The sequence below is a fragment of the Barbatula barbatula genome (genome assembly GCF_947034865.1).
Source record: "Barbatula barbatula genome assembly, chromosome: 2".
Taxonomy (NCBI): Eukaryota; Metazoa; Chordata; class Actinopteri; order Cypriniformes; family Nemacheilidae; genus Barbatula; species Barbatula barbatula.
In genome coordinates this window covers 5,669,919-5,694,114 of record NC_136767.1, presented here as the reverse complement: position 1 = coordinate 5,694,114, position 24,196 = coordinate 5,669,919, and the positions used below count along the sequence as shown (strand labels likewise).

The 24,196-nt window shown below is 37.6% G+C and overlaps 3 protein-coding genes across 3 annotated transcripts in view; 2 read left to right on the top strand and 1 right to left on the bottom strand.

Annotated features, from left to right (window-relative positions):
- tprn (taperin) overlaps positions 1-14,330 on the top strand; it is an 18,900-nt gene extending 4,570 nt beyond the window's left edge. The window contains exons 2-4 of the mRNA XM_079472863.1: positions 9,794-9,989; positions 10,726-10,838; positions 11,743-14,330. Coding sequence (XP_079328989.1) covers positions 9,794-9,989; positions 10,726-10,838; positions 11,743-11,805 — 372 coding nt within the window. The 3' untranslated portion in view covers positions 11,806-14,330. The remainder of the gene's footprint in view (positions 1-9,793; positions 9,990-10,725; positions 10,839-11,742) is intronic.
- ssna1 (Sjogren syndrome nuclear autoantigen 1) lies at positions 14,238-17,365 on the bottom strand. Its single transcript, XM_079472880.1, has 3 exons — positions 16,580-17,365; positions 14,907-15,106; positions 14,238-14,672 (listed from the first exon to the last, which is right to left on the bottom strand). Exons 1-3 carry the CDS (start codon positions 16,629-16,631, stop codon positions 14,577-14,579), a joined length of 348 nt encoding a protein of 115 aa, XP_079329006.1. The 5' UTR covers positions 16,632-17,365; the 3' UTR covers positions 14,238-14,576.
- Positions 16,431-24,196, top strand: anapc2 (anaphase promoting complex subunit 2). Its single transcript, XM_079472851.1, has 15 exons — positions 16,431-16,663; positions 17,516-17,586; positions 17,878-18,133; positions 18,315-18,639; positions 19,201-19,333; positions 19,856-20,057; positions 20,140-20,259; positions 20,436-20,553; positions 20,648-20,826; positions 21,007-21,148; positions 21,752-21,827; positions 21,929-22,132; positions 22,860-22,992; positions 23,490-23,731; positions 23,862-24,196. Exons 2-15 carry the CDS (start codon positions 17,521-17,523, stop codon positions 24,072-24,074), a joined length of 2,409 nt encoding a protein of 802 aa, XP_079328977.1. The 5' UTR covers positions 16,431-16,663; positions 17,516-17,520; the 3' UTR covers positions 24,075-24,196.

Below are 24,196 nucleotides of genomic sequence, written 5' to 3'. Positions count from 1 at the left end.
CAGTCTTCTCACAAATTAGTTTGAAACAGTAAATAAAGCCAGCGTGATGTCTGTCAGGGGCTTGTCTGTTGGGGTCTCTTGTGTGAGCTCATGAGAGCTTGGCTGGGGGGTTGGGCTCACCGATGGTTAATGAATATTGTCTACCCAGGCTGGGCTCTTTATGCTCTTTGGCCTGACGGCATGGTGTTGTGTGTATTTTAACATTAAGGATTAAGCTGTACTCTGAGGTTACACCCATGATGAAAATAGAGCAGTGTAATGTATATAGATATCAGCCCTTGGTTATCTGTGCCTGATGTGCCTTAACCACAATAAAGGGATGTTCACAAAAGCTATTTGCAGTAACAAAGGAGACATAAGCGTTGGTGATGCCGTGTAGTCAGAGACACAACAAAGCTGAGTCAGAATTTCACTTTATGCAAAGGAATAGAGACTTGATGTTCCAATAGGAGAAAAGAAAGTGGAACTCACATGAGCGGCCTCCTGACTTTAGTTGTTGAAGGTGGACGCCTACTTACAACCAACAATAGTAACCTCTACAGTAGGATTATTTGGGCTTATGTTTTCATGGGAAAGATCTGGCAAATTTATATTACTAGTCGTAGGGCTGTGCAATGAATCGAAAATCATCAATTTTGTCCTTCATCAATCACAAAAACAAAATAATCGAGGCTAAACGGATATTGTGCCGCATCTCATTTTGCTAGGATCCTCTCTTTTCTTGTAGTATAAATCCACAACGCACACCTTTCCTTTAGTGGTTTAGCAGTGCTATTTCTTTACATTTAGTTTAAAAGCCAAGTTTTTTAATTTTCTATGTTGTTTTAAAGTTTAATGAGTAATCGTGTTAAATAATCGGGATCTCAAAATTGGCCAAAATAATCGCGATTATGAGTTTTGTCATAATCGAGCAGCCCTAAATTCCATGTATGTTACGCCGAGAAAAGTTTTTACCAAAGGTTTTCATCTTAATGATGGTGAACATTTCGTGGTTTGAATACTCATTTTTTCTGACTATGATTTTCTATAGTCAGTTGAGGTGATTGTTACATTCATTAACGGTCCATATTCCTCATAGATGGGCACATGAAAATTAAAATATACCCCCAAAAACTTCATAAAACTATTTTATGCATTTTATGTTACTCCTTTGTTGGGTATTCCTTTTGGTTTGTGAATTTTCATTCACAGGAATCCTACAAAGTATGTCGTCCCTCAGAAACAATGCCCTTTTTGTCACATCCATGACACTTTCATTTCCCTTTTATAAAATTTAAATGGAATTTTTCTGATGTTTAGACACTATCAACAAGGGTTTAGTAAAATATAAACAGATGGTTCAATATATTGGTAAAAAACTTTTTGGTCACATCCAAAATGCTAAATGTCACATCCGTAACGCAGGAATTGCCATCACCCATCAGTTTAATTTGGCTTGCTTCTAGCAGCGATAAAGTTGAGTGTGTGAACAGTTAATATGACTTTCCTGCCTCACAGCTCCTAAAAATGATGAATTGTTTAGAAGGTAATATATTAGTTTCAAGTTTTATTTGTTATATAGACCGTACGACTTGCAGTGAAATGCTTTAAATATGCTAATACAATTTCAAAATGCCATTAGTTTAATATACAGGCCTCAAAAATATATATTTAGAATTGTGATCCGAATATTAAAATAGTTATTAACAGTTTCTTTTTTGAGTAAGAAAAGCCCAAGGCTTGCATATGTCAGCAGACCTTCGTCATAGTTTCATGATTTGCCTTTATCCCTCTGTTGCTTATTATTAAGGCTTTCAGAGAGGGAGTGTAATGGTTAGTTGGCATAGTTAGGTTGACATGGTCCAACTTTAGTACCTTTATGTGAGTTTTACACCGGTAACAATGATGTTAGTGTGTGTGTGGATGTCCATCAGCAGACTTTAGGATTATATTTGCAGTTCTAGTTTGTTTTTGAGGCTGAGGAGGGTAGTTTTATAGGTGTTTTAAATTAGTGCCAGCCATATGCCGCGGTTACTCTATTCCATTGGCTTAAATTGCATGCAAAATGGCAGACCGGAAACGCAAGCTCAGGCGATATTTTGGCATGTTCCAATGTTCAAGTTTGGTGAACTCTGACCTCTGAATCACATAAAGAAATATGACGACTGCATCGCAGCATGATTGAGGATAATAACTGTATCAAAAGCTACAATTTAGTATTACAAACATGCCAACCCTTCTCTTCCTCTGGATGTTGTACTATGGGTGTAAAAGTCCACCACGTTTAATTATTGACCAGTCAGAATACCGTCTCCTCCATCATGCACCACACCTCCCTCTCTCTCTTTCTTCTTCTTCACTTCCTCTTTAATACCCCTCCCCCTGCCGCCCCTCTCTTAACCGTACCGCTGTCCTATAGGAAGTGTCCTATGACAGACGGCTACTCTCCACCAGCTGTGTATTTTTGTACTTTGCTGTCAGTATGCAGATGCACTATTGTGTCTTGTACTTTGAAGATCAGATCATTTTGAGATGTATCCTACAATTCTGACACCATTGTGGACCACTTCTGAGTGCCTGCCTGTCACATGGCTGCGGTGTCTACAATAGAGTCGATGTAATTAGAATTCAGACTGCAAAGCGCCACTGTCACTGTCATGTTTAATTCAGGACACACTCAGTTTGTGTGCGAGTGTTTGTGTGTGACAGTGAGGATCATAGAAAGCTAAAGGGAGGAGAGAAAGTTGACGGCAAACTGAATGTCACAGTGTTTTAGCATTTGTGTCATTATGGCTGTTGCGTTCATTTGACTAAACCTTTGAGGTATAAGAGAGACCGTGTCAGAAAGGCATAGGTGCCAATGTGGTGACATCAAATTTTAAGAAATGTTCGAGGTTCAAAGTTTAATGTTTTGTGCACTGAAACGGGAAGTTCTGACCAGGATTGTTTACGTCTTCAGATGCGGTCGTGTACAGCCCTTTGAATAAATATTTACAGCAATTTGGGACAAATATTATGTCATATAATGTTAAATTATGTGACAGGCGTGGCAGGTTTTTAAGCCAGATGGCGAATAACATGTGCACTGAGAGAAAACAATGTGTTGGTTTTTAAAAAATGTCCGGGGTGCAACCCCCTCAAAGGGAAAGTTCACCCAAAAATGAAAATAGTGTCATGAATTACTCATCCTCTAGTTGTCCCAAACCTGTATACATTTCTTTGCTCGGTTGAACACAAAGCAAGATATTTGAAAGAATGTTCAATGTTCACAATGGAAAGATGTAAATGCTCCCAGAACTGTTTGCTTTTCCACGTTCCTCAAAATATCTTATTTTGTGTTACACGGAACCAAAATATTACACAATAATTGTTCCTACTATGGAAGTCAATGATGCCCCAGAACTGTTGGTTACTGACATTCTTCCAAATATCTTTCTTTGTGTTCAGCTGAACAAAGAAATGTAAACAGATTTGAAACAACTCGTCAAAGGCAATTGTCTGTGTAAAGCATTTGCGCTCTCGCTGACTTGCATGGGTGTTTGCGCATATGCTAATTTGTTGTTTGAGAACGAGAAAATAGTCGATGCAAATTTTACTCAAATACACCTTAAGCCTAACCAAGCTCAGGGCTACACAAAAATACTAGCTGACCACTTTAGGTCACCACAGAATGGATGTGTTTGTGTGTAATGATACAGACTGCTGTTTGTTTTCCTTCCGCTGCTTCTCGGTGATAAGTTTCTTGATATGAATCTTTTCCCATCTCTCTCTCTCTCTCTCTCTCTCTCTCTCGTTCTGTCTTAAGGTATAGCATACGTCCACCTTTCAGTTGCTCTCTGCGTGCACGCTTGCTCCTGGTGTAGTTCCTCCTCCACTCTTTCCTTCAAAAATAGCTGTGGTTCCTGTCGCCGAGCAACAGAGACCACAGCCTTTCTATCCTGTCATTAGAAATCCTAAATTAGGTATCTGTGTCTTTTTGTTTACAAAACACCACCTCCTCTCCCGCTGTGCCAAACTCGCCATTGATTTATCAAACCACCTGCTTCCAGTCAATTCCGTACATGACAGGATGCCTCATATCTAGACCCATTTGACCACAACTGTTCTTGTGGTCCGTTTGCGTTGTTTTATTGTTTGTCTATGCAGTATCATGTTATTTTATTACATGTAACGTGTTTCACATGGAGTTGCATTCCTCTCTACTTATAAAGTATGAAAGTATAAAACTTGTCTTTTGTGAACGGTGCACTAAGTTAGTGGCTTTTCTACTCGGACTCAGGCGTTGAGCTTCTAAGCTTTTATTGTTCTGATCTTGTTCTGAAATTATGAATTACAACATTCACATTTTTTACATTTCCATCAGAATTAGCTGTTATAAAAGAATTATTTCTAAACACTCCTGGTCTAATGTTGGCAGATCTAGAATTTCCCAGTTCCTTAACAAACTCAAGCTATTGGTAGTATAAGCATTGTTATTTACAGCTGGCCAGAATATCTAAACAGAACATTTTTTTTAAAAGCACCACCATGCTTTTAGTTATATCATGACTGGCTTATTTGTAGTTGTTGCCTTAACTCTATATAAAAAATGACATAAGCTAAACTTGCATGCCAAAAATATATCCAGTCTACAAATTTGTGTTTACAGTACATGATATATGTTTTATAAATATTGTATTTGTAGGAAATATTTACAGGTTTACATTTATATTTGCCAATACTTTGTGCATTACATTTTTTTCTTTAATATATGCATGTTTGTGTATGTTTTTTGAACATGTTCTTTGAAATGCTCAGTACACAGACCTATATTATGTAAACATAAATGTTTATTCTGGACGGATAAATCGTTCGAAACCCTTATTTATAGTTTAACCAAAATATTTGTAAAATCCGGACCATTTGCATGTTCCATTCGGGTCTACACTTATCTACTCCTTTTCATTTATTCTGTGAGAGTAACATAGAAACATTCTTCATCACTTCAAACTGACGATGATGACATATTTTTGTACATATCTTTCCAAAGGTTTTTGGATCAAACTAAAAATAAGGTCTGTGATCGACAAAGGTTTTATGCTGACATGTTTGTCCAACAAGATATGAACACAACTTTTTGAGTTTTTGATGTGAGATACTTAAAGTGTGTTTAAAAAATATCACATTTTGAATGTCATTTTTCCTTGTGCTTTACTCTTGCTTGCTCTTCCCACATTGAAATATCATTGGTTCAAATCCTTCCTCTTATAGACTATCACTGAATATTACATTTTGAGGATGTTCTGACATCATCAGAGATCACGTTAAACTTGCTTGATGCTGGAATCTTACCGTGTCACGCTTGGGAAGGACAAGGATACGCACCTTTGCTGTTGTGATGTTCTTCAGAGGTGGAGTTGGATCTGATGAATATTTGAAGCCATGCCATGCTGATATCTCATTCATTTACTGTATGGTGTGACTATGATGTACAAACATCTTTCTTTACAACAAACAAAAAAACACATGCTCTTCATTTCTAATGCACACCCTTACTGTCCCACCTTCAACACCAAGTACCCTTTCTTCTGCTATTGATGAGGGAAACACCTGCAGTACACACACCAAAGAAAGATATTTGTAATATTTGTTCGCTTGCATTTCATATTACTGTATGTGATTATACCCTAATACACATGGGGCTGAATCACCCAGCTCACATATGTACGACGCAATAATGTGTGTGTGTGTTTATGTTTCGTAGGTCTTACCAGCTGTAGAATGCTTAGGGATTTCTAATATTAAACACGCTGGCAGCAGATTACCTCTAATCAGGCATCTGTTCTGTCTACTTTAAACCTCAATGCCTCAAGACGGAACAGTCTTTCCACACACACACGCACGCACACACACACGCACACACTCACACATTTACCAGCCAGGAATTTACTAGCCAGGCATTTCTGATTCATATCGTGCTGCCAACAACGGGTTTGACATACAGTCTAAACCTGAACCTTCACACCAGGACACATATGATTCACACATACAGTATTATCTACCTTTTTACTTTGTTCATTTTCTTTTTATATAGCCTAGTTGTTTATACACTGTCGAGCTTGTAGAGATGCTGCAGTTTTTGCTAGAGGGGAAATGGTTCCCCTGGTTGGGCCTGGGTACTCCAAAGGTTTTTTGGGTTCCTCGCCACCGTTGTGTTGGGATGCTGACATCAGCTTTAGAATTTAACGTGTTCGTATTTATTTAATATAACTTTAAAATGTAACTCTCTGCTTATTTTATTTATTATTACATATAGGAATTTATAGTCTGTATAATATTTGACCTTTGTTTCTCTTTTATCTTAAATGTGAGCTTCTCTGAGATAACCACGCTGTGAGTGTGTGTGTGTGTACGCGTGCTTGCTTGTGTCTGTGTGTGTGGAGTTGTGTTTTATGTGGCTGTGTATGACCCTGTGTGCGTGTCTGCATTATGTGTCGGTTCACTTCTTTTGTTTGAACTTGTATAACCGTAATGTTTTGCTTATAGTCAATACGTTTAATGTACAGCTGCTTCGTAACAATGTGAATTGTAAAGAGCGCTATATAAAGCAAGTTGACTTGTCAATTATTAAAAGGCGCAGTTCACCCCAAAGTGAACATAAAATTTGATATGCTCCTCACACAAAGATAATTCCGACTTCAAAATCTGCAATATAAAGCGAGAGAGCAAATAATTAAGTCTATATTTATTTATCACATTTTCAGTTTAAAATGGGACCAAAAATATTCATTTACACCCCCTTTTCACAGATGACTTGTATGTTTGTTAAACCTTTTAAGCGCTTATGAAAGAAGAAAGAATGTGATGAGTTTAACATACATGCAAAATTCTTTTCACATTTTATTTTAATTCATGGGCTTTATTTTTTTATATATATACTTTAATTTTCAACTTTAAGACTTAAAAATAAGCACTTTTGGAAAGATGTGTGTTCTCAACATTTTTTCATGTAATGATGACCCGTTTATAAGGAATTTCTCTTTTCTCACACCAACGTTTATATTTTCAAATATTTGTTCAAATTGTGATGTGGTGAAATATAAAAAGATATGACACAGATGTCAGGCGTCTAAGGCTGTCTGAATGGTCAGGAAGTGCCAAAAATGACCGAATAACTCCACACTGGAAACTGTGTTTCACTGCCAGTTTCAGTGAATTGTGCTTCAGATGTTGGTAGGTTGAAAATAGTTGATGAGTAAAAAGTGAAATTCTGTTTGGGCGTTTAACTAAAAAACATAATTTCATAAAGGCCAGGATTTACACATGAAGAAAGTGTGTGAAGCATGTGCAGAACATAGATGTTTATATAAAAAGTCAAATGTTGACCTAAAAGCAGTGCTCTATGTTTGCCGCAGACGCAATATAGACAAGCAAGGTATCTCAATCTGTGCCTTCACTGTCTGACAGCATCATACTGGGAATGAACTAAAACGTTTATTTGCCATGTTGGGCAACATGTTCAAAAACCCAGTTTTAGTCAGCCAGAGATATGTGCTTAGTTTGAATACATTTTCCGTTTCCGAAAGATTACAGCAAAAATGATAGACGCTCCTTAACAATAAGTTAGTGTAGTCCCAAAATGATCCGATTCAAAGTAAGTAGTTACCTAAAAATCCCAAGATTCTCTGAATTTGCTTTGGAGAAATTTGCGTTGAAAAATGGGTACAAATTTAAATGTGCAAATTCAAATGACTGACTGTAATTTCAGCCGATGACCCGTGTTCTGAAGTACAGACTTTCAAATGAGCATTATAAACATATTTTGTCTTTCAGGTACAAATAAATATTTTTACCTTAAATAATAACATATTTATAAAAATATATATATTTATGAATGTTTTATATATGTTATGAAAAAATATTTTTAATGAACCAGTGTTACATTAATGAAGGGACAAACATATTATTAAAACGTTTATGTTGAACGTCATAATAGAAAAATAAGGAGAAGTATTTGAAGGCACTGGATCTATTATTTCAGAAAGCACAATGCGTATTCAATCTATGAGGTGTCATGTTCTGTCTTGCGTAATTTTTTTTATAGAAAGAGTTACAGTTTTGACTACACACCCAGTTCATGCCCATTGTGTTACTTAATCACAGTATATCTAGTGCATTGAATTACTAGAGGAAAGCATGGCTCTTACAACACCACTAAATATGTAATGGATATTCACTGTATTCACTCATAGGGAATAGAGGAAAATGTCAAATGTCAAAAGAGCTTTTATCTACAATACTGGGGTTGTCACAAGAACTAGATACTATTACCATTGCATTTCTTTTTTGAAGTTCACATCAAGTTTGCATAGAATTAAATAACCAGTCATAAAGAAAAAGAGAGCGAAATAAATTACAAGCAATAAAACAAATCTGTAGTTCGCACAAGCGATACTGAAGATGCTGTAATTTTAGTATGGACCCGTTCTATTGACATTGTATGGATCACAGGCCTTTAATTCATTCTTTTCACATAACTTTAAAAAAAACATCTGTTTAGTAATGTCTGAAAATTTCCCAGACCTCTATTTGATGAAAAAAAACTTTGTATGATCATTGTTTCCTAAATGATATAAAAAGTGTAATATTTAATTTATTTCAATGATTTAAAGGGGTCATCTGATGTGAATAGGTGTTTTTCGATATAAGTTGCAAAGAGGAGATACAAACATGCACGGTATGTGGAAAATACTGCGTGTTTGAACCTTAAATCGTGTATACACATTGCATTACATCTAAAACAGACGATAATATTTGTTTAAGCTGTGTCATAGGACCCCCTTAATATTTTAAAGCAGATTCCACCATAAAAAAAGATGTCATGACAAATGTTTGGGATCTTAGCTATAAAACATGCAATGAAGGCTGATGCATGTTAACCTTTTATATGCCAGTTCCAGTTTTGTATATTAATGCAATGTTATTATGTTAAATAAAATTGGGCTTTGATTGTAGATCAAATTGAATATAATTAATTTCATAATTAAGCCTATATTGTTGGAGTAAGGACAAAACTAATGTAAATCCCTATTGAACACGATGGTTAACTGTTATAGTGAATATAAGGGGATGTTTATATAAGGGCATTTTTACGGTTGTTTTGCTGGGCGTGGTGTGTAGAGGCGTTTTGTCAGTCTTCCTCTATGAAGCGTTTGTATGTTGTTTTATTGAGAACATGTGATTGAGATTTCCATGGTAGATTTAGGACAGAGCTGAGCCTGACACACACACACACTGGTCAGATGACTCCTCTTTGAAACACTAAGGGCACAGCATTTGTGGCTTAAAGTAAGACTAACCCACTCCTCAAGACGCATGTTTTTAGCTGTTATTTGTTTTAGCAATATAGATAATATGGTTCGGGGTTTGCAGTTATGTCATTCTTGGTTTATTTCTGAATTTTCCTACACGCAATCTGCATGTCATATTTTATGACCGCGATTGACCTGATTCAATGTCTGATAATTGAAGTCAATCTCAGAACAAGTCATGGTAGACATAAATAAAGCAATAAGGAAATAATGCAGTCTGTTAATGCTTAATTTTTTACTAACTATTTCCCTTAATTTGCATAGTGTACTCGGCAGTCAAAAGTGCCTATGTTACCATAGATGCCCAGTGTTGATAAACATAAACAAGTGGACTTGTTTGGTAAAGCTTTCCTGAATGAATGTCTCTTTTTGGCCGGTATCTGCAATTGCCAAGACACCTTGTCATGCTATAGTAATGGATCCATTTTTGAATCCTAACACATTGATCTCTTGCTCCATCACAGCTGAAAATATCCTTCAATGAGTCTAGCCTGCAGAGCACTTTTGTATATCCGTCGGAGAACTGCCTTTGGGACAGCGGAGAGGAGGATGAGGAAGAAGAGGGAAGAGGAGAAGAAGATGGCCAGATCAGCACTGGGAGGATAAACATTCCCCGCGCCAGCTACACCAGCTCACCCACTCACTCCAACAACGCCACGGGTGAGTAATGGATGAATGACAGGAAGTGGACAGAATGACAGGAAGACAGAAGAAAGATGGAAGTATAAAGCACAGAAACGATGGAGCAGGAAATGGATTTTGTACAGTTAAGCATTCTTCCAAAAACAAAAGGAGGCATTTAGCAGAATGTCAGATCTGTTCGTTTCAATACAATGAAAGTTTAAATCAATAAAATGATGACAGGCACCAAAAGTGACACAAAAATAAGTTCATACACGTAGTCCACATGATACATGCACTACAGTATATTCCAAGGGTTCTAAAACCAGCTTTTTATGAAGAACGAAGTCATTGTTGATGTTGAACAGCCACCCCTGTTCACCTACACTACATTTATTGTATATAAAAACGTAAAACTTGAATGTTCTGCTCTTGTTTTTCACAGAACAAAGAAATTCATTTGAAAAGAGATGAGGGTGAGAAAGTGATGAAAGATGGTGTATCGGTTGTATTATCGCTCTAAAACGCAATACAATTTTTACCATGCTGCACCTACGATTCACTTGACTACAACTTTAGTGTAGTTCATTGTTGACACCTGCTGGTCAGTCATATGGTTTTCTACGTGGTAGTTAACACGGACACTTTTAAGCATCTGGATTTAATGTAAACCAAATAATGACAAAAATGTTTTTCAATGAATACGAGGTCATGGAAACATTGTATTGATATACAAATCAGACAAATAAAAAGTCCATCATCTCATATTTTTCAGATTTGTCCAGTTACACACCCAAACACTCAGATTTTAACACATGGCAAGAACACAAGCTCAACGAGACTGCTGCCAGAGAGGAAGATCATTCGCAAAGTACAGACGAGGTCATGGTGAGTTATAAGAATACATATACACACCACAGGTGCATTGTACTCATAAACAAATGGCTGCCATGTTCTAAATGGTTGCCAGTTACTGTACTCTGTTGCTGAGGTGATCTGATGTGGTTGCTGACTGGCCACAGGCAGGCAAAAAATTAAAAACGATTTACCCTCATGTTAAGAAACGTCACAAAGCTTGACTCTATGGCTCTTTTGTCTATGGCAGTGGTTCTTAAACTGGGGGCCCCAGGATGGATCAAGGGGGGGGCACGGATTTTGTGTCATTTTATGAAATATAGAAATTGATCTTAAATTGATCATAAATTGAAATGTATCATAACTTTTATGCAATCAAACATCAGAAAAAAATCCATGCAACCAAAATTATTTATGGTCCAGCAATGTATAACTAAATATGTTTTTGATTTAATTAAAATTCTATAAGATATAAGTCTTTATGGGGGGGTGGGGGGGCGCAAAGTTTGTCAGAGCGCCATGTAATGAAACGTATAAATTAAAAGTGTTCCCCAGTGTGTATATGCGCTTGTTTTTATGTTTATTTTATATTATACTATACAATTCACTAGCAATTGTGTGAACTGGATTTAGTTTTTAAGTGAAATAAATCATATTTAATAAATAATTAATAAATAATCATTTTTACTGTTCCTGCCGCTCAACCCTAGCATAACAAAAATACTGACCCATCAGAACCGAACCGAGCCAAAATAGTTAAGCCCTATTGACTGTATTGTGGCGTATAAATGGGGGCCAGTAGTATTATTTACCAACGTTCTTCAAAATATCTTCTTTTGTGTGCAGCAGAAGTAAGTTAGTCATACCTGTTTGGAACGACAATGACCGAAGGAAAAATTATGAAAGTTTGTCCCATTGCTTGATTTTATTTTTCTAGCTGACACCTGCTGATAGCTCCTCACTGTCAGACTACAGCAGCGAACCAGCCCTTTACTTCTAAGCCTTCCAGACATCTGGGATATACGGGACCAACCACTGCCTGCCCTCACCAGCCTGGATACTAAGCAAAACGTTGTCCTGAACAACAGGACCAGTAGCAACCAGCATGTAAACGTACATTCCGTATTCTGTGTTCATACAGCACCAACAGCAGGACTGTCCACATCCTACACAGCTGATCATGTGTCATTAATTTGACGTCCTGTTGCCACCGATTGTGATTGAGATGGACTCTGGTAATGTTCAAAATCTCTTGCATCATGTTATATGTTATGCGCTATGTATGTAATCCTCACCATACGAAAGTGACCCAATTCCTTAAAGATGGAACGCTTGACTGTCTTTAAATAGAAAAGGAAACTGTGTCTAATGTCACTCCACAAAGAGGATAAGTGCGTAGCACATCAAACATGAAAAAATATATAGACCGTTGACGGGTGCCACGTTCTTTGTGACTTTTTGTATGTGCATGTGTAGGTCTCTGTTAATAGGGCTCCCAACTGTATAATTTCTAAGTTGTGTATGTTTTCTTTTGTGGTTCATTCAAGTTGGTAGACGTTTCTAAAATAGACCGGAGAAAACATCACCCTCTTTGATATACAACTGAAATGCTAACACGTTGATTGTCTCGAGTTAGCGTTTATTCTGGTAAATTGAATGAGTTGGTATGCACATTGGTGTGACCCACCGATAGTTATGGGGTGAATCTCACGAAAACATGCTCAGGTTACATTTGACCCCAAAATAAAAGATATTTTCATCAAGACTTACTGTGTGGCACAAAAGCATACGAATGGGATTTAAATAACATTCTTGATGAAATGTTATACAAGTATTGTTTGAAAAATGTTATAATTGTTATAATAAAAACAGGCTTCTTAAACATTCTCTATATACTATATCATATATAATATGTAAAGAATTTTCACAGGCATGTTCTTGGCTGGTTTTCGTGAGATTTGCTCTACATTCAGACTTTGAGATTAACAGTTGGTGCTGCCAACGAATGCAATTTGTCAGTTGACTTGTACTTCACCTGTTTGTCTTTTCATCCCTGTTCTTGCAGTACAAAATGGAAGTGGACAATTTCAATCATAAAGGGAACATTTTGTTTGTGAGTGGGCCGTGTGTGTGTATGTGTGAACGAAGACTGACAATGTACACAATGCCAACCGAGTCAGATGTATCTTATCTATTAACTGGCTTTGCCGTAACTGCTCACCTGTTTCCCGAAGCCTCTCCAACCAGTATTGATGTACAGTTTGTACATTCCAGGATGTTCCCTAATTTATTTCATTTATCTATCGATTCATTAATCAATGAGCAAACAACTGAAATGAAAAATAGCACCAAGGTGCTTAGGGATTATGTTTTCTTTATAATTTTACATCATGTATTTGGTTACATGAGTTCTGTTAGAGGATATTTTATATGTTTGTCTTGTACATTTGTATTCATTCACTTGCACTCTGTTTTTGCTTTATTTTGCACCTTACACAGTCATGGTTGACAGCTGGAAGCTTCTCACTCGTTTAAAGTAATCTTGGTCTTTCACATATACTGTACATCTTCACAAACTTTAAGGTTCTTTAATTGTTTTTTGTTTTTATTGATATGTTTTCAGCAAATGAAACTATCCATGTTGGTACCCAAATTCAGACTTGAAACATAGATTTACACCTACTAGGCCAAAACTGTGCTGACCTATACATTCTGTTCCCTGAAACTGTTTTATTATTTAAGAAACGGGCTTTGTTCACTCTGCACAGTTCTGATTTGTTTCATTTTAATAACATAATTCCGTCTACAAGCGATGTTCTGTAAATTTAGACGGTTTATTCAGACACTCAAAATCCAGTTTATCTACACTGGTTGCCATAGTAATGACGTAAATGTCAACACCATGCCAAGAGTCTTGAATCTGAGTGTGTCCTATGCTCACGTCTCGTCATATCGACACATTGTTGTGATTTCTGATGCATTTCTGTATTTTATACACATTTGTGAGTGTATTGGAACAAAGTAGACACATCTGTACAATGTTAATTATATTAAATGTCATGCCCTTAAAAAAACGTTCTGACCATTGAGACGAAGACATTTTCCCCAAAATCCTATATAAGCATGGCTTATATTTACATTACAACAACTAAATGGATTTGAGTTGCATACACAAAAACAGATTTTGGCTGCCAGTGTGAACAAAACCATTTAAGATAATATTACCAAATGGGGAAATTTTACTTTAGATATAAGATCATAAGGATGTATACTATAAGCTCGATGGGGTTGGAAACTTTTGCCTCTCATGATGCAACTTCAAGTGCTTCATTAGCTCCTGTAACTCCAGCCAAGCATCAAGCTGCTCCTTTCTCTGGTGGGAAGTTATTGTACTGTATTGTCAGACCTTTTCTCGTCCTTTCTGTTTACTATGTCAAGAGAATATTAAATGTTCAACTTGTTTTTAAGGAATTCAAAGGAAAAAATATCAGAAACAAGAAAATGTTCAATAAACAGATGAATGATATTGAATAGTCATGTTTTTTCTTAAGATGTTTACACCCAGAAATACCCTTAAATAACCCAACAAACAAAAACAATTTATTAACTTTATTAAAACGTCACATTAAAATAAAAGTATAATATTAAACACCAATTCCATATCAAAACATTATAAATCTATACACGTTAAATACATGGCTTCCGCACACAAATGAAAGAATGCTCATAAAGAAATAAGAACGAAGAAGAATGGGGAACATTCGGCCTTCTTCAATGATCTTTGTTACTTCTGGGTTCAGTGGCTTTAGTCAGATTTCCTGTTTCCTTCTTCAAAACACTTAAAAGCGTTTGAGAACTTTCAAGAATCTGAAAGCGGCGCAGAAGGGAGGGTTATTCACTTCTTAACACATAATACACAATAAAAAATTGACTAACTACATTTAGAGTCCACATTTCATCATATTCATGTCCTCTCAAATAGGAAATAAGGTTATTTCTCGACAACTTCTGCTGTAAAGACACAAACATTTCATCCCCACCATGTCCTGACACACACGCAAACACACACACACTTTATAGCTTTTATCACCATTTATTTACCTTCATGTATGCAGCCTCCGTCTCTGCGATTGTGCGGTCAAAATCAGCGCGAGCATTGAGCCGGCGTGCCAGACTCTCGTTTACGCGGCTCAGCTTCTCCGTCAGCACACGGATGTCGTGCTGCAGACGACCCTTCTCTGCTTCCTCCTGCTGGATCAACCTGTTCAGATCTTCCCTTTTAGAGCACAGCTCTTCTATACCTAAAGATGAAGACGATGAAGCTTATTAGATCTGCTTTTTCTTGTACGTATCTAAATACCAGGCACGAGAAGAAAATAACTCTGTGGAGTGTTTTCCATACGGGTCTTTACATTCATGTTGTGATAAGTGAGAGGGAGTATGTTTGAGTAGCAGATGAGGGCTTATTCGGCAGTTACTCTTGCTGATACATGCAATTGTGAGTTGGGCTTCATTTATGTAATGCATATTATGGGTCAGCTTAAGTCAAATGTAATTCACATAAAGAAAGGTGTTGCTGCACATACTTTGTTTATGTTCATATTTTGTAATAGAAAAATCACGGAAGTCTCATGAATATGGCAAGCGTTACAAAATGTAATGCTAAAGAGCACGAAATAATTTTGTCAGGTTAAATTGTTAAGAATGTACATTAGCAGCAAAAAACGAATAAGAATTCCGATTTATTTAAATTCGGACTGACTGTAAAACACCAAACCTTTTTGCTTTGAAACAAAAACACAAAGACGTCAGTATGCTTCAGTCCAATAGTATTTGGTGCTGCTTAAAAATGCAACTTTTGTTGGAATAACAATGCACAGTGACGCTGAAACAGCTGTCTGTGTGTACAACGACAACAAAATATATCATGTAAATGTCTTTGCATTGTGTAAAACCAAATGTGTATTTTAAAGGGATACTTCACCCGAAACCTCACCTCATTCAGTCATCATTTATTCACATTCAAGTTGTTCCAAATCTGTGTTCTGATAAACACAGAGAAAGATATTTGAAAGAACGCTATGAAAATATACAATGGTAAGTTAGTCAAAAGTGCTGTCCTACATTCTTCAAAATGTCTTATTTTGTGTTCGACAGAAGAAAAAAAAGATAGTCATTTTTCCTACAATGGGGTGCAAGATATATTTGGTTATAAACATTCTTCCAAATATATTTCTCCATGTTCATCAAAACAAAGAAATGTATACAGATTTGGAACAACTCGAAGGTGAGTAAATGATGACAGCGTTTTCATTTTTGAATGAATCCCATAACAAAGATTTGTCGCCATTAAGTTTAATTTTAGTTTTCTAATGCAATGACATCACAACACAAGCACAGCTTTATTTGATCCATAACTATGTTTAAATATAGTATATTCACTTTTTTCCTATACAGTCTGATTTACATTTATCAGCCTTCGGTTTTAATCTATAAAATTTAAAGCAAAGGGTCATTCCTTACTAGTATTTGCATTTCAGGTGTTTCAATCACTCCGAGAAGACAAAATGACGAATTGTAATTTTGAAGAACAGTTACTTTAGCCTTACAATTACTTTTAAGATAACGCAAACAAGATACAGCAAACTACCAACCTCCTTTGCAGTTAAATGAGATTACAGCAGACTCGCTAGCAGATTTCCTTCATCCGATGACAGTTGTGAGAATGAAGTTTCTTACAGCAAAATTATGTATCTGTATCGACAGTTACTTACACTTGACAAGTTCATTGTTGTAGGTCTGCAGCGCGGCTCCTTGCTGGGTCATTCTGATTAGCAGGCTAGCTCACTAGCTCAAAGGCAAGGCCACCTCACCTGCACAACCCCGATCTAGTAACTTTTTCAACAGATACAACGCGTTTCATACAGCCTGACGGTAAAGATGGCTGGCTGGATGTACTGTCAGGGCCACACGTAGACTAGAATAACAAGCAACACACTTTACCAAACGTTTAATACCGCGAGCCTGCAGGGGGAGTTTCTTTAAAAACATTCCAGAAGCGGCTAAACTCAAGTCTCCCTCCTGTTTCCATGGGAACGCGGTGAGGACGCGCCGCGACAACAGCTTCCGGTAGACTTTTATTTATTTAATTTGTTACATTTACATTTTTATTTCAACATTCTTCTACGAGCAATACACAATTCATATGAGAGAATACAACAAATACCAGAAAAATATTAATAAAATAAAATAAACCACAATACGCACAATTCTGCATTTTGTACTACTCCCAACCAATAACGAAGTACTGTTTTGCCAATACAATATACACATACAAATGTAACAATTTGTGATTAACAATAGTTTTTTGTAATATGTTCCTTATCTTCGAATTAGTATGATTAGTAATAGCAATAGTAGAAGGAGCAGCAGTATTATTATTATGATCAACTCCCTAACATTTTTGTAACCCTAAACTTGAAATGCACCCATACCTTCTGTCTCACTGCGATTCGACGTGCATCAACATCCGGCATCAATGACGTCATCATTACGCGACAGGCGTTTGAAGAAGAGCGCTATCTCTTCTAATCGTGTCGAATGTTGTTTTGAATGGCGGAAATATGATGTTTGGACAAAACACCGTCAGACTGTAGTGAATATGCACGTATGATTATTAAGTATCTGATTATTGTCCACAATCTGAACAGCTGGAATGAATGAGGTGCAGTCAATGCCGCTGGGTCTGACAGAAGCCTGGAATACAGTGACATCTGAATTAGTAAGTGACAATAATTAAGAAGTTAAACACATGCATTGCAGGTGGAAATAAACACTTTGCTGTCTAAGGGCACTAACAATATCTAACAAAGACACGCATACTTTTAACGATCCATGTTAATACCATGCTAATCATTCAGTACCGTACGTTAGTGCATTTTAGTATTAACCTGGTCTGTCATGGCTTTACGTGTAAATAATCATGTAAATGATGCTCTATAGGGTGGTTGATATTCCTTGTCACGCTTATATATTATTATATATCGTATTACTGCACTATATTACTTCTTAGCTGTCTCCCGTGCCACCGAACGCTTCAACCAGCGAAGTTCTCTCTGGTGCTTTGGCCGTGCTGTGTGAGCACGGACTGAGTCAGTATGCGGAGGGTTGGCTGCTGGAGACGCTACAGGTCCGTCTGACCACAGTTGTTGCTCCAGAGTTCTGGACTGGACTCAGACAGCCAGATGGGGAGCTAGTGGAGAGGAACAGGGCTGCAGCTTTGCTGGGGGCCTTTAGAAACCTTCTGCAACAGCTGGAACCTTTCCTTGGTACGTCTGTTCTGTGATATTTGCTTTTTAACGCTTGCTTGTGTATGGATAATAAATATAGAAATATCTCATTTATCTTGGTCCGATCTGATCTTAAGGATTTGCTTTCAATATTCCTTATGCTGCTTTTCATATTTGTGCTTGTTGTGCTAATCATTCTCTATCGTTGTTTCCTCGCCAGCTGGTCTGGAGAGATTAGGCTCATGGCAGGATGAGGGCCATGGGCGTCTTTGTGGTCCTGGGGCAAGAGGTCTGGCCGAGAGAGCTTTCTCTGTCATTCGTGCCATCCTCCTGTTCTCTCCTCCTCCTGTGCTACAGGAGCGGGTGTTGGAGTTTTACAGGCGCACATTCTCTGTGCACATGAGTCAGGCCGGGGAAGCTGTGGTGGCTGAGGAGGGCGTCGTTGAACCCAATTTAGGTGGTTTGTGCCCAGGCTGCGATGCTGTTCCTCAGCTGTGTTGGTGTCAGGAAGCCCTGCAGCAGCTTCAGGAACTCAGCCACATACTGTGAGTGACAGGAGAAACCTTCCTGGTGACACCACAATTGTTTGTACAATATAAATAATATAATAATTACACTTGTTGTGTCATAATTCAATAATACAGAGAATAATTCTAGATAACAGTATGTTACTTTTCATGAATATGTCAAGATTATAGATTATAAATGCTAAAACGGAGCAAGGCAAGTGTAAACAAAACCCTTGATGAGAAAAATGTAGATATATTTTGAAGCATGCTGATATTTTGCCAATATTTTTAATGCAGTCAGTAAATAAAAAAAAACCACGACGCCAGTTGCATGACATTGAATCTGGAAACTATAAGTACCGTATACCATGATAAAAGTCCTAGCAGTTATTGTGACGTGAAAAACATAGTCTGTGTACTGTTTGGTGCTTTAAAAACAAAGACTTTATGTAGTTTGCAATTATGAATAGGAGTCGTATTTTATGTATTGCTTCTTACCACATGAAATGTTTAAAGAAATATTCTACATTTAAATCAAGTTAAACTTTTTAAAGAATGTCTGTGGTGTTTATACCAAAACAATAATATTGTTTTCAGCTCCAGACTACAGCTGCTGGAGCGTGTGAGCTCAGAGGCCATAACCAGCATCCTACATAAGCGCATAGAGCAGAGGATGGAGGCGCGCTGCAGGGGAGAATATGAGAGCTCTTTTCTTACAGACTTCAATGAGGTATAAACATCTTTCATAAAATCTAATTACCGTATTAAAACATGGCACACTACTCATTGGTCATTTCAAAGAAGGCTGATGTCATTAAGGTAATGTATGCTATTGGTTTAAGGTGTAATTCACCCAAAAATAAAAAACAACAATTTACTCACCCAGGTATGTATGAATGTCTTCTGCAGAACACAAAAGAATATATTTTGAAGAATGTTGGTAACCAAACAACACCGGCCCCCATTGACTTCCATTGTATGGACTCAAAACCACAGAAACATTTCTCGAAGGATCTTCTTTTGTGTTTCACTTTATTGTTACAACGCTAATTTATTGTGTTAAATTATTTCAGAATTTCTTTTTATCCTTTCAAGGTTCCCTGTGTAAATAATACTAACAATTATTTGGGTAACTCAAATATGAATTGACCCATTACGAAGCGCAAAACTTAGAAGCATCACCATTCGCATGTTTGAGCCTTCATTTTCCTAATAGATTGTCCCTAGAAAAACACTCTTACTTTGTTTACAGTGGCTAGAGCAGATTCTGGGGTGGCTGAGCAGGGTGTTTACCAGTAAGGTGGAGGAGGCGTGCGACAATGCAATGCCCACTGATGAAAAGACTGGTCAGCCAGCCAATCCGCTTCTCCATCGCTGGCACTGTCACATGCATCAGTTTTTTTGCCGCATCTACGTAAACATGAGGATAGAGGAGCTGTTCAGCATTATACGAGGTGAAGTTTTGGGTGCTCTGCTATAGGTAATCTTAGCTATGTGGTTTTATGATAAATTGTTGAACCTGCTGGACCATTGCAGATTTTCCAGAGTCTATTCCTGCTATTGAAGATCTCAAGTTCTGTCTGGAACGGACTAATCAGAGGCAGCAGCTCCTTGCTTCCCTCAAGTCCGCCTTTGAGACACGATTGCTACATCCAGGTCAGGGTTTTCACACTTGATTTACAATTTTTACATGGTATAGCCATACAACATTATCATTAATAGAAAATGTTAATAAAGTCGTTTGTATGTCTCTTAAACCATATGCTAAATCAAAGCTGACCATGCGAACCAACCAAACCTTTACCCTTACCATTGTCTTTTCCTTCTTCCAGGAGTCCACACATCTGACATCATCACTGTTTATATCTCTGCCATCAAAGCTCTGAGAGAGCTTGACCCCTCCATGGTCATCTTGCAGGTGGCATGCCAACCCATTCGCAAGTATCTCAGGTTAGTCTGGTTGAATAGAGAATATCTACAGCCAGTCTGGGGTCTACAATGTTTTTGATTCTCTGTTTTATCATTTGTTGTAACTGTTATTAAGAACTCGTGAGGACACTGTACGTCAGATAGTCGGCAGTCTTACGGGTGACGCAGAGGGTTGTAGTGATCTGGCCAATGAGCTTTCTCGAGCTGACCCTGTTACCTTGGAAACACAAGACAGTGAAGATGAAGGCAGTGATCCAGAAGACTGGACCCCAGATCCTACTGATGCGCTCACAGGTTTTTGCTAACACACGGCAGGGTTTAAAACGAAAACCCCAATACCTTTACATGTCTTTATAGATTTGGCTTGACCAATTTGAAGTAAATAAAATACATGTAAAAAAATTAAGAACAGTATTCCATTTAGTATTTCTTTCGTTTTTCTGTGAGTTCTCACATTATTTTATCCGTCTGTAGATAAAACCGGCTCTAAGCGGCGCTCTTCTGACATCATCAGTCTGCTGGTCAGCATTTATGGAAGTAAAGAGATCTTCATTAATGAATATAAGACTGTCCTGGCAGATCGACTTCTGCATCAGCTCAACTACAACACAGCCAGGTGACCTACATGTAGATAATCATATACACACACAAATTCAACAACAAACCTTCAGTGTATTTTCTTGAACTGCCATCGTAAGTTTAAAAGTACTTTGCAATAATAGTAAAATGATGTTAACCAATTTATATTCTGCTGTAATGCTTTATATTCACGTGAGGATGTTAAAAATATTATAGACAGATTTGTGACATCATTGTGACTCCATATCAGTCTTAATATAGTTTTCAATGAGTATTTTGCACCATATATTTGACTCCTAAAGAACTTTTTTGCTGCTGCTGGTGGGGGTTTACATTTAAGATATTGTGCAAATGCAAGGGATAGTTCATCCAAATATGAAAATTCTCTCTTCATTTACTCACCCTCAAGTTTTTCCAAACCTGTATAAATTGCGTAATTAATTTTTCTACACAAAGAAAGATTTTTGGAAAATGTTAGCCAATTTCAGGTCTGGGACATCATTCACTACCATAGTCGAAATAAAATCTGTTGAACACAAATTGAGATTTTTATTTTAAAAAAATGAGAATGAAAGAAAATGTTTCTTTGTTTTGCTTTAACATCTACACTTAAATTTTATTGTCTGTTCTTGTTTTCTAGAGAGATTCGTAACGTCGAGCTGCTAAAACTGAGGTTCGGCGAATCGCACATGCACTATTGTGAGGTGATGCTAAAGGTGAGCACTTTCTTCAGAGCTCTAGTCCACATTTTCACATGACATGGAATCTCTTCTAGATTTAATTCCATGTGCTGTTGACTTGATTTACGGCTTTTCAGGATGTTGCAGACTCTCGGCGGATCAACACTAATATCCGGGAGGAGGAGAGTCGTCTCCCTCCAGAGGAGCAGCCTTCGTTGCCATTATCTGCAATGATCCTCTCCTCTGAGTTTTGGCCCCAGCTGAAGGAGGAAAAGATGGAGCTGCCTGCAGTAGTCTCCAAAGCTATGGAGGACTATACACACCGCTTTGAGAAACTCAAGGTACTCTTGCGTATCTGCATTTTAGTCTGCATAAAAAAGAGACAGTTCACCCAAAATCAAAAATTCTGTCATCATTTACTCATTCTCAAATTGTTCCAAACCTGTATAAATGTCTTTGTTCTGCTGAACACAAAGGATGATATTTGGAACAATGTCAGTAGCCAAACAGATCTCATCCCCATTGACTCCCATATCATTTATTTTGGGGTGGACAAGATCTGTTTCTGCTTGCTGACTTTCTTCCAAATATCATCCTTTGTGTTCAGCAGTACAAAGACATGTATACAGGTTTGGAACAACTTGTTCAACAGAACTAAGAGATTCATACAGGTTCAGAACAATCTAAGGGGGGAGGAAATGATGACAGAATTTTCATTTTTGGGTGAACTATCTCTTTAAGGTGGGTTAACAGGGATTTTATGGTCCTTTTAGATTCTTGTTTTTCAGATTATACAATATAGTCTCCATAAGATCTTCGGTAACCGCTGTGGGACACCAATCAGTCACCAATGGGATATCAACAGTTTTTTTCAGAGTGTGAAATACGCATCATAGCTATATTGTGGTTCTAGTTGTACCTTATATATAGTAGTAGTCAATGGTGCCCCAGAACTGTTAAGTTTCCTAAATTCTTCAAAATATCTTATTTTGTGTTGAGCAGAACAAATGAAGCTACTTTGAGCTGGTACATGATTTGAAAATATCAGTTTCTCTTTTTTGTGTGTAGGCCATGAGGACTCTTAGATGGAAACCTCATCTGGGCTCTGTTACGCTGGACGTGGAACTGGAGGACAGAACCATCTCAAACCTCACTGTGTCTCCCATCCACGCTGCCATCATTCAACACTTTCAGGACAAAGGTGTGGAGAATAAAAGTTCTGCCGTGCCATTGGAGCCATTCCGGATGGGAATTAAGTTGTATTGTTTAGGGCTGCACAATATACTGAAGTTACAGAAATATTGCAGTATCCAGTTTAGAATAACTGAATGACTTTAATACTTCAAAACGTTACATTTAGTCAAAGTTTTAGGTTGATGCAAATAGTAGAGAGACCGTGGATGCTTGTGCCTGTACAAGTAGTATGGAAGATAAGCCATTAGAAAGAACGTGAAACAAATTGATTTAAAAACTTAACAGCATTATCGTTGTTTATCACATTTTCGCACTCTTCGGTTCTCCAAAGGGTTTCCTGCCTTTGCTCTACTATCTACTGTCAATACAAATTCCAAAACTTCCTCATGTGCATTAAATCACTGTAATGTGGGAGATTTTAAAAATGTTAAACAAATGTGCGATGCACTGCTCTGGTAAATGATTGTAACTTCAAGTTGAAGACCTCATATTTGTTGTTGTTAGGCACATGGACCTTAGAAGACCTGAGTGGCGTTCTGGGCGTCCCGCAGGAGATGGTGCGCAGGAAGCTGGCGCTGTGGCAGCAGCAGGGCGTCGTGCGGGAGGAAGCTGGTGGACGCTTTACCATACAGGAGACAAGCTCCTCTAAAGAGAGAAGTGACAGAAGCGTTATGCTCATAGACAGCGATGAAGAGGGAGACTCCAATACTGCAACACAGTCTGAGCAGAGAGAGGAGAAACTACAGGTGATTTGTACACTAACATTTGTACATTTACACATCATTAAACTTTTGCAAAAATAAAATAGTTTAATATTTTTTATAATAATGTAACAACACGTCACCGAACATCACCCCTTTCTTTCTGTTATCTTAGTTGTTCTGGGCCTACATTCAGGCCATGCTGACTAACCTGGAGAGCATGACTTTGGAGAGGATCCACTCGATGCTGAGAATGTTCGTGGCCGCCGGGCCCGGTGTAACTGAGATGGATGTAAATGAGCTGCAGTCATTTTTGCAGAAGAAAGTCAGAGCTCATGAGCTTATTGTCTCTACTGGTGTCTACAGACTACCCAAGACCACTCAATAATCCGTAATGAGCAACTAGAGACTAGAAACATGAATACGAACTGTATCGTCTCATATCAAAGACGTTATTGCCTTTTTTTCACGGTGTAAAAAAATAAATTGACATGTTTGTACTTTAAATGC